The 13,845-nt window shown below is 43.3% G+C and overlaps 1 protein-coding gene across 2 annotated transcripts in view; it reads right to left on the bottom strand.

Annotated features, from left to right (window-relative positions):
- The window catches only part of LOC107118773 (hexokinase-2), a 66,383-nt gene that overhangs the window by 26,202 nt on the left and 26,336 nt on the right, over nucleotides 1–13,845 (bottom strand). For both annotated transcript variants that reach the window (XM_015421134.1, XM_015421133.1), the window contains exons 2-3: nucleotides 10,355–10,517; nucleotides 4,455–4,603 (exon numbers count right to left, since the gene is read on the bottom strand). In XM_015421134.1, coding sequence (XP_015276620.1) covers nucleotides 4,455–4,603; nucleotides 10,355–10,517 — 312 coding nt within the window. The remainder of the gene's footprint in view (nucleotides 1–4,454; nucleotides 4,604–10,354; nucleotides 10,518–13,845) is intronic.

The following is a 13,845-nucleotide window of genomic DNA, read 5'->3' as shown; positions in this document are numbered from 1 at the left end:
TGGTGGAGATTAAAGTGGAGGCCACCACAGTGTAGTGCAGGGGTGTTGAACTCATTTATGAGAGCTAGATCTGACATAAATGAGAGCTTGTTGGGCCAGACCATGTGTGTCATAAAATGTAATGCCAGGCAGCAGAGACATAAACTTAATAAGGGACACAAACACAAAGGGCTTTTTTAAACTTAAAATAAAAACATGCTTAAAACATTAGCATTCTTGCAATATTTTGTTTATTTAACAATGTCTCATAACTGACACCTCTTGCTCTGAATTACTGCATCAAAATGCCTGTGCTGTTGCAATCCTGAGTATGCTGTTCAGGTGTGTATCTGTAAGCCACAAACCTATGATGACGCAGCAGCAGCAGCAGAACTGGAAGAAGAAGCAGAAGACAGCCAGTTCCACTGCGGGCTTGATAGAAGCCCTCTGGAGGCCTGATCCAGCCCCCAGGCCGCATGTTTGACACCCCTGGTATAGTGGTTACAGTGTCATACTAGGACCTGGGAGACCCAGGCCTGAATCCCCACTCTGCCATGGAAGCTCGCTGGGTGACCTTGGGCCAGTCACACACTCTTAGCCTGACATATTTTACAGCATGGTTGTTATTAAAATACAATGGAGTAGGGGAGAATCAGTGCTCTAAGATGTTTTAGGTACCGACTAGGGAGAAAACTAAAGGGGGTATAAAATGTGTGTGTGTGCGTGCGTGCTGCCTTATTCTGAATCAGACTATTGGTCCATCAAGGTCAGTATTGTCTACCCAGCCTGGCAGCAACTTTCCAGGGTCTCAGGAAGAGGATTTTCACATCACTCAGTACCTGATCCCTTTAACAGGAAATGCTGGGGATTGAACCTGGGACCTTCTGCATGCCAAGCACATGTTCAACTACTGAGCCAGTCCCCCCAGCATAAATATCTAAATAAATAAATAAGTTGAATAACCATGGAATGGATGCATTTAAATGTTAGTAAGAAAATGCTGAACCAAATGCAAAATCAATGAAGAAAAAGGAGGAGAAAGTCACACGATCAAATTTATGAGCCATGAAAGTGAGAAGCAGAAGAATGAAAGGGAGAAACAAGAGGCCTAAGATGAGATAAGGGAATAACAAACAAAGAATTACAATAATGCAAACAAGATAAAAATCAATGGGAATGAGATAGCCAATGGCGTGGTCCTAAAAAGAGTTACGCCCTTCTAAATCCACTGAAGCTCAACATTAGACTGGAAAGGCATAGAAAGATGAAAACACTGAAAGTGACTGGATTTAGCAATGGAATAAATAGATCAAAGAAAGAGAAGCAAAAAGCACATCAAGAGTTCTAGCATAAGAAAAGGAAAAGGCAGTAATGCCAGCAACAATGAAAACTCAAGAAGGCACCAAATGGGGAAGGGGAGTAGGGAAACTCCTTTAATTAGATTACCCTCCTTTAATTAGATTACACTTGAAGATGAGTAGACAACAAAAAGATTAGAACTGGAATTAGAAGCTATGAATAACATAGGGGCAACATTCTTTAGACACAGAAACAAAAGAAGACCAAGCCTTGAGGTAGGGTTGCCAGATCCCTTAGAGATGCTGGCGGTGGACGATGTTCCGGGAGCCAGAAGCATCACCGTGCCTGTGGCATCTGGATGTGACATAAGTACGTTATGGTCAATACTCTGGTTTTGGGGCACAACCTATGTAAAACTGCCCTCAAACTATAGAGTTTTGCCCAAAAACCAGAGTGTCGCCCCTGGCATGCCCACATCCCTTCTGGATGACATAGACACATTGTGCAGCATTGCTGTTGGGTGTGTGTGTGTGAATTTCCTCCTGCCAGTCAACTGGCCAGTGGCAGGCAGGAGTCTGCAAAACCAGGCAATCCCCCACCCCCAACAGGGGAATGGCGACCCTAACTTAAGGAACACCAGAAAAGTGTATGTGCACACGAAAGCTTATACCCAGAATAAAACTTTGTTGGTCTTAAAGGTGCCACTGAACTCAAACTTTGTTCTACCAGAAAGCCAAGAATAGGATGAAGAACAAATCATCTATAGACACACGAAGGAGAGACAAAGAAATGAAAAGAAACAAAGGTCACACAATCAAATTTATGAGCCATGAAAGTGAAAAGCAGAAGAATAAACGGGAGAAGCAAGAGGCCTAATAATTAAGACTAAGAACAAAAAACAATAAAAAGCAGCTTTGCTGAACAAATGGTTGTGCCAAAACTTGAGAAGAGTAAAGAAAAGGAGCATTAAGCAAAGAATTAGCTACAGATGAGAAAGAATGAGGTTAACTGAGAGCTGTGAGACTGTTTAGCAGAAGGAAGAGCAGGCAAAACAATAAAGAAGAGGGGGAAATCATCCCCATGACGGAAGGTCTGAGCCACTTCCTGGGTAAGTCACTTGTACCCTTCTGCTATTGGATTCCAGAACTCCCTGTTGCACATTTTGGGACGCACAGGACCCCCAAAGTAGAAAAATGACAGTAGGAGGAATACGGGAATAATTGTAGCCAACAAAGGAAAATGGAGTTCAAGTGTATTTCCTACCAAATCCCTTAATGTTATAAACACACAACTAGCCAAGCCTTGTATTGCCGAGAACATGTTTAGCACATGAACCAATGACTGAGGGCTGTGGTCTATATCTGGCCTACCAGAGCCTTTCCTCAGCTTGCGCAGTCTTCCATTAATCCCATGTCATAACTCACACAAGTGAAACTTCAGGAGAAAAGGACAGAAGGAACTGGAGGGAAGAGGGATTGAATATAGCCAATAGGCCCTTATGTCATTCTGGGGCACATACTGGTTATATGGCGAGTTGCTGGCCAATTCAGCAGACCATTGTCTGAAGGCTGTCTGATCTTTGCAGTGGTTGTGGGGACAGAATCAATTTAACAACTTCCCACAAGCATACAAGACTGGGAGTCCCTCCAGACTGAATCTTTGATGGTTCACTACAGACAAAACAAATTCATAAAAAGGATCCAAATACTTCAGCCACTCCTTGCTGGCTGACTTCCTATGAAGTCTGGCAATCCCTCTTTCTCCCCCAAAGATTGAGTGATGATGGTTCATAAGCAAATGATGGCACGATGGGCAATGTGGGGAGACAGATCTTATGTAGGACTTAGTTATGTATTAAAATCTGGCAAAAGGACAGGAAAGATCTGAAGCAAATACGTGGCTAAGAGGGAAATTGAAAATGAATGTTCTGAGATTTAATTCAGCAGCCGAAATGTGCTGGATGAGAAACCAGCCATTCCAAACCAAGTTCAAGAGTTGTGGTCATCAAGATACATATCTCAAATCAAGTCCAGCCCACAGAAACCACTCTCTGGATTGCAGCTCTCTTGCTTGTTTCTGCTCACCATCTAGGATGAAGGAAGGAAGGAAGGAAGGAAGGAAGGAAGGCAGGCAGGCAGGCAGACCATGTGGGCTGTCATTCTCACTGACATGCCCAAACTGATCCAACAGCCAACTGGGATTCAAAATACAGCACTTTAAACAGAGTATCTGAATTTCAGAGTGTTGACTTAGCATATCAGTCCCCTTCAGAATAGCTTTGGAAATAAAACCTCAGTAACTAGTAGCCCACAGTAGGCTTTACTGCAAAAAATGTACTAGGTATCACATATATATCTGTCAGTTCCTGTGATCAAGCTATAGAGAAAGAGACAGATCAAATTCCTTGCATAATTGCTTTGTGGCAACCAGGCAAGTGATGATATGCCAACCCACTTTAAATAAAGTGCTATCAGTGAAGCACCAAGCATTATCTCTCCCTTCTGACTCTGGAAAGAAAGAAAGCCAACCCCACCATAATGTTAGCTTCCTTCTTCAGTAACCAGGAAAGAGAGTTACTGGGCCCAAAACATATGTGGATGCTGGGAGTTTCCAGCATTGTCCCCCTTTAAATAATAGGGACCTCCTATCATAAGAACATAAGAACATAAGAGATGCCAATGTTGGATCAGGCCAAAGGCCCATCCAGCCCAACACTCTGTATCACACAGTGGTCAGAAATACCAGGTGCCATCAGGAGGTCCACCAGTGGGGCCAGGACATTAGAAGCCCTCCCACTGTTGACCCCCCCCCAAGCACCAAGAAGACAGAGCATCACTTGCCCCAGAGCCCCTATCTATACCTTGTGGCTAATAGCCACTGATGGACCTCTGCTCCATATGCTTATCTAATTCCCTTTTGAAACCGTCCATGCTTGTAGCCGCCACCACTTCCTGTGGCAGTGAATTCCAAGTGTTAATCACTCTTTGGGTGAAGAAGTACTTCCTTTTATCAGTTCTAACCCGACCGCTCAGCAATTTCATGGAGTGCCCACGAGTTCTTGTATTGTGAGAAAGGGAGAAAAGTACCTCTTTCTCATGGAACCTCCAGCATCACAGCTGGTTTGGCCCAGACACTTAGAATTGTCACACAACTTGAGGAAAACCAGTTCAGCCTACCTGTGCTCCACTGCCTCGCATGAGGTCCTCTGGAATAGCATATATTTGGTTCTCCATTTCCACCTTCTTGCTGCCATTATCAGAAACCTTGACTCTTAACACCCGGAAATTTGTGCCACCAAGGTCCAAAGCCAAGAAATCGCCTTCTTCTGCAATCAAATTGGGAGGGGTGGGGGAGAGAAACATACCAGGAATTAATACACTCATTTCAAATGACAACTTCCTCCTGGACTGTACACTTAAATGCACAGTTGGGATATTAAAAAAGTGTCACTTCAGCTAGTTTATTCCTTGTTTTCAGAAACTTCTGCTCCCATCAATCTACACTGGTTCCTAGCATTCATGAGAGGGCAGCTGTTCCATCAGATCTTGGTGACCAATGTCAAAAGTCATATAGATCATTTGGTTGCATAGCATTCAAACAACAAAATGTCAGAGCTGTGGGGAAAATTAACCACAGCTCTCTTAGGAAGGAGGACAAACGACTCGTGGGACCTCAGCAAGAACTATAACATGGGAGCAAGAAAGTGCAACCCCTAACCTAAGATGAATGCTAAACTAGCAAGAGCTCTGACAAGAGGCATACACTATCCTGCAATGTTGATTCTTGTGTGAAAGGCAGGAAATTTGGTATATAATTTAAAGGCAAAACTTCTCCATTCCAGTTCAGAAAAGTTCCCCTGCCTGGTGGAATGCTTACTCACCACAGGGGACCAGATTAGTGATGATTACTGGGCCTGACTACACATCTGTATCTATATTCTGCAACATCCCAAAGAATCCTTATCCCCACCCCTCCCCACCCCCAGAAGCCATGTATTTCTTGGCACAGCCTATGCCACAGATTGCACCACAGCTCTCAGTTGCTGTTCTTAAAATGACCCTTCACTGGATTCGTCCTTACTTCTGGGAATGGTTTTGCCTGCCTATTTGGAGTAAATGCATGTATCAACCATGCAAACTAGCAAAGAGTCACATCTTAAGTTACTTGTTGAAAGGGCCTGCCAGGTGGCCGATCCTCCACTTGGAACCAGCCATCTATGCTAAGAGTCTTCGCCAGTTGGAATGGTTGTGTTGTTCATAAGGCAGCTGGCCTGAACCCAGCTCTCCTGCAGCTTGTTTACAGCTGTGAAGGGGTCGAGGGGGCAGGGTGTTTGTGACCAGCTGCCAGAGTCTTTCCTGGAATATGAAATCCCAGTGCTTGAGCTGCAGGCCAAGAACTTCTAACACGCTCATCAATCTGTCAAAAAGCTTATAATTTCCCTCCCTTTAACAGCAACAGTCTGCATGCCCTCCAAGGACCCCAAAAACTTTGCTTACTGCTGACTTTGAAAGCACAGCTATCAGATCACCCTCAACTCCAAAACCAGGCTTGAACTTCTCTGAAGAATTCAATGTCTTGTGGAAATGAAAGGAGCTTTTAAATAGGTTTCAATCTACTATAAGAGACTATCTGGGCATCATGCTTTCTGTCTCCAAAACCCAAACATTGGTGCACTGCGGTCACATGGTAGCACTCCAAGCATGTTCAGAGGCACTCTCCTTTTTAAATGCACATTCCAGAGTTCAAGTCAGTGTTTTTTTCATCCTTGGAAATAATCCTTTTGAGATCCAGTAGCATGAGGTTAAGAATTCTTTCTATTATTCAGAATGCTTTCCTTTACCACATTTCTTATGTCATAACACTGGACCACATGTTAGAGTTTTCAGACTAGGATCTGAGAGACCTGGGTTTGAATCTCTACTCTGCCATGGAAGCTTTTCTGTTACACAGTATGCAAACTTTTCTGTTACATACAACACTTCAGTAAACTTTGTGACTCTCAAAGCCAGAGAAATAGCAAGAGGGACGGAGGTAGCACAGGTTAGCTTTGCAGGATTTCTGCTGTACTGACTGTTACAGTAACTTGAAAAGCTTACAAAGACTTACAGAAACCATCCCCCAGAAGTGCTGACTGAGAGACATGAGGTTCCCAACCCATGACTTCCTGCCAAGTGAGATCAGCCTGCCTGTTAACAATCAAGGCTTTTGCCTTAGTGCAACACAAAAGCAAAACCACCGCTGCAAAAGGGCAAGACAAGGACAAGGGAAGAGGTGGTGGCTTGAAAAGGGCATTTGCATTCTCCCTCCTTTTGCCTCTAGTTAAACAGGTTTTTGTAGTATTTCCAATACCTGCAAAACCTGTTTGACTAGAGGTGATGGTGGGACAAGAGGTGATGGTGATGGTGGGACAAAGGACTTCAGCCTGTATCATGGAAAGCAAAGCCTCTCTCCAATCTTAAGGCTCTCAAAAACTATTCACAATTACCATTTCTCAAGTTTCAAACACAACTGAGATAAACAGGGTTTAGAAAAAGGTTACCTTCCCCTTCAAACACAGCCCCTCATTGAATTAATGTAGGTGTATCTCAATATAAAGTTTATACACTGACAGTATTATCTTTATGACAGATATTTAAAAATCCAGTAAAATATTAAAATATCTTATTATACAATATAGTAGTCTCAGGATACAACCTGAATACAGATAAAACTGCAACCTTTTGTTTAAATATGGATGTAAGTGGGTGTAAAAAAGATAACTGGATTTTTAGCATGAAAAAAAAGTGTATCAGATTAAGTATTTGGGTATCCGGTTAACCACGAATAATAAAAGTCTGTATAAAATGAATTATAACCCATTATTTGCTGAAGTAAAGGCAAAATTTGGCCTTCTGGGGAACCTTAAATTTATCTTTTCCTGGTCAGGTGAACACAATAAAAAAGAATTGTTCTCCACAAGACAAATTTCCTTATTTGCAATCTACTAGTGAAAATTTCTAATACAACGGTAAAAGACTGACAACAATAATTAAGTGGCTTTATATGAGATAAAAAGGACTCTGATTTCTTGGAGCAAATTGTACGATAAAAAGTTAAATGGCGGTTTAGAGGCACTCATCAAGCTGCCACACTGAGCTGGATGAAAGAACGGATGATGGAGAAAGCTTGCTGGCATGTATTGAGCAATATTTTGTTAAGGTCCCAATGAAAACATGGCCTTGGATAAGAAAATCAAGCAGGTTGTTTTATTACAGTAATGACAATATGTTAATAGATGTCATAGTCAGCACATAGGACCAAGTAAATAGTAAACTATCACACAAAATCTCCCCTTTAGCCTCTGTCATTAATGATAGATAAGCACGGTTTAGATAAATAAGCATGGGTTTTCCCCCACTAAAAAAAGTGAGAATTGACTGCAATTAACGCATATAGAGATCTGATAAAAAAGTACCTGGTAATACCATATAATAATGTTAGAGATCATAGTAACTAAAGTATTTTGGTTTTTGAATATCAGCAAGTCAAAGGTTACCTATGTAATATGTTATGGAAAGTTTTGTGTTAAGGCCTATGTCAAATTTGAAAAAATTTAAACTATGTTTGAAGACCACCTTTAAAAAAAACCTGTATACCGTTTTATGGAATGTATTACTTAAACCTGATAATAGTTTTCTTATAATGTGGGGAAAGTTGTTGGCACCACCTTTATAACTGGTTTCTCATACAGAGAAAAATCTGATGAAAATGATCTATCAGTGGCACCTAAACCCTTTCAGGATAGCAAGGATATATGGAATAGGGACACCAGCCTTCAAGAGGGACCTGGGCTTTTCCAATGTTTCCAATTATTTTTTTGTTGTAACCTATATCTCCCTGTTATGGCTATGTTTTATTGAGCTTTGTGCATTGTAAAAGAGTACAAAATAAAATATTAAAAGTCAAAAAAAAAAAAGAGGGACCTGGGGATCCAATAGAATCACAGCTCATCTTCAGACTACAGGTATCAGTTCCCCTGCAGAAAACAGATTATTTGCAGGTTGGACTCTGTACCCCACTAAGGTCCCTGTCATCCCCAGGTTCCATCCTCAAATCTCCAGGAGTTTCCCAACCTGGATCTGGCGATCTTGTTGGAATGTACAAGGTCTATAGTGCAGAAGAACAGCCTATAGGAGACAGCTGAAGGACTGCTAGTTAGTACAGCTAGATTAGGGACTTCCCACGATTTCAAATTATGTCCTTCCTGTCTCCTGACTAGCTCTTTGGAGACTTCCCACTCCAGCTGAGCCCACTTTCCTTCGTTCCTGTCTCTCAAAGTAGCTAGTCAGTTAGTTAAGCCTCTCTCCTCTCCTGTGTTCTATCAGAGTTTATTCTTATTTAATAAACCAAGTTATTTCCCTTGAACTATTGGTGCTCCAATCCTTTGCATATTTAAACTCTGCCAACAAATCTAACCTTCCCATTCCCTAGTGGTGGCCGGGGGGGGGGTGGGGGGGGGGGGGGGACCTGGCAACCCTCCTGTGGAACTGGGAGTAGTAAGTGCTGGTTTTGCGAGGTACAAAAGGCAGACTTTCCCCACATGTGGTAGACATGTAAATGGGCAAAATGTTATTGGAAACAAGTGGTGGAAATTATATCCATTGTACAGAAGACACAGATTCCCTCTAAACCAGAGCTTTTATGTTAAACTGTGTAGCTGACATGCCTAAAAATCCTCAAGGCGTAGCTTTACCACAGCCGGATTGCCACAGCCGGATTGTTCTTTGCTAGGATCATGAAGCAAAAAAGGCACAAAATCCATGACTGGTTGATGAAAGTAACAGAGATGTACACATATCAACAAAACAGACATACTTCCAGATTAGACTCATTATGGTACAGGGTTGTGCAGAGAATGGAATTTACAGCAAACTGTGAAAAACAGAGTTCTTAAGTTCACAGGATTTTTATGGTTTGAGTAGATGTGCTCCCCTTGTACCCATTATGTATACTCTTAATTTATTTGATACAATAAAAAGATATATACATAAGTAAAAGAGTATGTGTAATAGGCACAAAGTACAATCCCTCATTTTGTAGGGTAGAAATTCAAAGCCAAAAGGCCTAGCCTCTAGAAACTGACCACGAGAACAAAGCGGAATGGTTTTAACCAGAGGTCATTTCGGGGGGGGGGGGAACGCGGGGGAACACAGTTCCCCCGGGTGAGGTACGGGGGGCGGGGCACATGACGAAGCCCCGCCCCCTGCTTCCGGCCGCCCCGCTTCCAGCCCTCATTCAGCCAGGAGGAGGCAGGAGAAGAGGGAGGGTAAGTTGCTTCCTCCCCGCCTCTCCCCACCCCTGCCTGCCTGGGGCCAGGGAGGGCCTTGGCGGGGCTTCCTCACACTCCCGCTGGCCTTGCAGGTCCACCGCCGGGCCCCTGATGTCAGGGGGTGTGGCATATGCTAATGAGTTATGCTAATGAGTTCCCCTAGCTCTTTTTCTACGAAATGACCCCTGGTTTTAACACAGCCAGGAAGGAAAAACCATCCTACACAGAGGCCCAGTTTATCACTTTATATGTTCCAGAACTGATCTTTGGAACTCAAGCCGAGCTCCTGAGCACAGTGCTTCAATCAACCCTTTACCTCAAGGGTGTCAAGCATGCAGCCTGGGAGCCGGATCAGGCCCCCAGAGGGCTTCTGTCAGGCATGGAAGGGATTGGCTGTCTCCTGCCTCTTCTTCAGTTCTGCTGCTGCTGTTGCGTCATAGCTTGCTTTCCTAGACTCACTCAATCTCTCAGGCAAGCTTCTGCTCCCTGCACTGGGCTGAGGCTACAGCACAATTTGGTTCAATAATTCAGAGCAAGAAGTGTGAAGTTATCAGAGACACTTAAATAAACAAAATATTGCAAGAATGCTAATGTTTCAGGCATGTTTTTATTTTAAGTAAAAAAAACTTTGTGTTTGTATCCTTTATAAAGTTTATATCTCTGCTACCTGGCATTATATTTTATGACACACATGGCCCGGCCTGACAAAGTCCAATTTATGTCAAATCTGGCCCTCCATAGCAAATGAGTTCGACACCCCTGCTTTACCTGTTCCATCAGGGGTAGACCTCACAAATGTTGGCAACATTTTCACAGAGGCTGTTGGGTTGGTGTCAACCCCGAGACCCTTCTCCATCTCTTTGCGGAACCGTGTTGAGACATCCTGGAGAGTTTCATCTGAAAGCCGCATATGGTAGAGGTATTTGTCAACCTGAAGAGGGAATAAGAGGCAGCCGTTTTAACCTTCGAAATGCACCATGATCTAAAAACAAGCAGATGCAACATCTCAGTTTCATGAACTCAGCCCTCCACAGGACTCCAGTCCTTATAGTGAAGCACTCAGCAAGAAAGAGGTAACCAAATGAAGACATTCTGGGATGTTCAGTTTGGGTGCTTGGCAAGAGAATTCTCTTAGTCTTGCTTTTCAGTGCCTGACCTGAACCCTCACACTGTCCAGCATAGGGGCAGCACCTCTTAGCATAGGCCACAGATAAGTGCTTGGGTATTGCTCTATACTTGGAGCCTTGGTGGGATTGCTCATACGTTGGCAAACCTGCTGGGTGGCCCCTGAGGCTTCCTGCATTGATTGGGGTGCTAAAGCTTTTACCAATTGCAAGTCAGCTAATAAAATTAAGTAAAAATATGCCTATATGTGGCTATATGTGTTATTCTAGACGACTGAGGAGGGGATTGAGCTGAAATAGAAAGTTAGACCAGTGCTGAAGGTGCTGCACTGGCTGCCAATAGCGTACCAGATCCGCTTCAAAGTGCTGGTTCTTACCTTTAAAGCCCTTTATGGTCAGGGTCCGGCATACCTATGGGACCGCCTTTCCCCATATGTTCCCCCAAGGGCACTATGGTCGGGGGGCCAACATCATTTGACTACCCCAGGCCTCAGGGATGTCAAATTCACCATGACTAGGGCCAGGGCCTTTTCGGTGGCGGCTCCTACCTGGTGGAAAGAGCTCCCGGAGGAGATCTTGCGCAGTTCCACAGGGCCTGCAAGACGGAGCTCTTCCGCCAGGCTTTCGAGTAGGAGCTGCCGCCACTACTGTTCCATCAATACACCATCACCAAAAATTGGCAGAGATACCATTAGGGTGCAAGCGGGCCCTGGGAAGAAGACTGGCTATCTGCCGCTTTGGAACTTACGTCGTTGGTCCGGATCCACCCTACTGGAACCCATCTTGGAACTGAGAACATCAGAGCACCAGCACTTTGTTGTACTATTGTTATGTTTTTATCTTGTTTTTAATTGTTTTAATTATGGCCTTTGCCCCAATTGTTTGCCGCCCTGAGCCTTAGGGGCGGGCAGGATATAAATTGAATTATAAATAAATAAATAAATACATACATACATTTTTCCTGGACTTAATTAAAAAAAGCATTCAGATGCAATGGAAAATTCCCATGGTCATATCAGCCTGTCATTTTATATTTACCAATATAAATGTGACCTGTTGTTAGCACGTCCTTGGACTGACAATTCCCTGAGTTGACACCAGGTCAATTTAAAAAAATCTGCTAAGAAACCAGGATCTAGGAATTGTGATAAACTCTCTGGAACTGTTGCAAGTTTGCCTCAGGAGAACAGGTTCTGCAAAAGGTTGTGCAAACTGGAAATCTGACTTGTGTAACTTTATATCATGAGATGTCTGGATGTAATCGGCCAATGACTCATCAGCATTCTTTGAGAGGAGTCCTTTGAACAAGACAGCAAGGCCTACCTGTACCATTTCTACCTGGCTGCATGTCAGACAGTCTAGACCAAGGATGCAATCCTAAAGCCACTTCCCTAGAAGAAAGCCCATTGAACCACATGTCTTACTTCTGAGTATACCTGCTTGAAAAGCAGCCTAGGAAACAATCCTAAAAGCAACTGTGTATTCTTCAAAAACTGTCTTTCGTCAAAAAGGGGAAGAATACAAGCAAGATATGCAGAGCAAATACTATTATAATATTTAAAAGACAGAGATGCCCAAAATTATAATTATAATCTACTTGCTTTCAGGAAGTGAAACTGCTTGTCTTATACTCCAATAATGTTTTTAAAAACCATAACAAATTATTTAAAATATATATATTTTTAAAAATGCACACTAGACTTGTAGTTCACTTGTGTTTAAATGTGCACTGCTAGTGTTATATGCAGTTATGGAGCAATCTATAGACCTCAGAAAAAGGAAGAATATTATGCAACACTGAACAAAAACCTTTTTTAAAATGTAGACAACAGAAGATGGAGGCTAAGATATGATGCCCTGTACAGGCCCACATAAGGTTACAGAGTGTTCTTGCAAGTGACTTTACTACCATTCCAACTGCTTGGAGGAAGAGAATATCTTTACGAGCAGGCATCAATGTCCTTAGAGTTTCCTAAAGGCACAAAGAGTTAGGAGGAGCCCAGAGCCCCTGCTGTAAGCATGCTGCAAGCAAGCAGCAGAACCACCCTCCTTCAGTCTCCCACACTGTGGATAGTGTATGTTGCAGCCAAGACCACCCATTTAGCGACCTACATTACTGCACCCAAAGACTGCCATTCTGCATCCTACCAAAGCACCATTTTAATTACCTACCTTTAGTTAACACAGTTGAGAAGCACATGCAAACCATTGGGAAACTGCCATCGTGGAAGCCACCAATGCCTTTCTGGCTTCCTTATCACATCTGCTTGATATTGTTTCCCCCCCCCCCCCCCCCCCCCAATACGGCTTGCATAAGTACTCCTCCAGCTTGCCTGGACATCTGAATGTAATTTCAACATTATGCAATAAAATATTTGCAAAGTTCCTTAATTTTACATAGTTCATTCTGCTTTGCAGAGTCAATCTAGAAAAGAAAAGAATGCAGCCCCCTGGGACCCCTACTGCAGAATGGCAAAGGGAGGACACTGCAGGGACTGAAGGTAGCAGGGCTGGAAACCACAAGCAGCAGAGAGATAGTCCCCATAATCTGTTCAAACAGGCTTCTAGTTTGGGAAATTTGCACAAGAGGCAAATAGACAGGAGCCGGGATCAAAATTTTAACTACCAGAAACAGAAAGGGGGGGGGGGAACCAGAAGAGCCTGAAAAGCAGAACATTACATTCTCTAGAGATTCTGGTTACAGCAGTCTAACTAGTCCAGAATTCCTTGCCAAACTGAACCTAGATACATGATTTCCAACAAAACGGGAAACCTATGTTTGTTGCGGGTTCCTTTGGGAAACTCTGTTCTCCCCACCCGTACTGGGCAAGGAAACTACTGTTTTCTGAGCATAAACAGAGCCAGAGTTTAACAACAAATATAAGGACAAGGAAAAACATCCAAAGTACAGAAAAAGAAGCCGCAAGGAGATCTGCAAGGTCAGTCTGTGCTGCTGACGGGACCCAAGTACCCCCCCCCCAAGCATAACCCCCTAACAGCTTTCATAGTAAGGAAATTTCTGCATACACAACTCCACGTAAGAGTGAGGCTCTACTGTAAGGCAGTGATAGCCAACCTTTTCACCAAGCATTGCTGAGTGCAAAGGAGTGCCATTTTGGGTGTGCCAAAGTACAA

The sequence above is a fragment of the Gekko japonicus genome, unplaced genomic scaffold, assembly GCF_001447785.1.
Source record: "Gekko japonicus isolate JY-2015 unplaced genomic scaffold, Gekko_japonicus_V1.1 scaffold13, whole genome shotgun sequence".
Lineage (NCBI taxonomy): Eukaryota > Metazoa > Chordata > Lepidosauria > Squamata > Gekkonidae > Gekko > Gekko japonicus.
The sequence above is the reverse complement of the archived record's forward strand: the minus strand, read 5'-3'. Positions and strand labels throughout refer to the sequence as shown.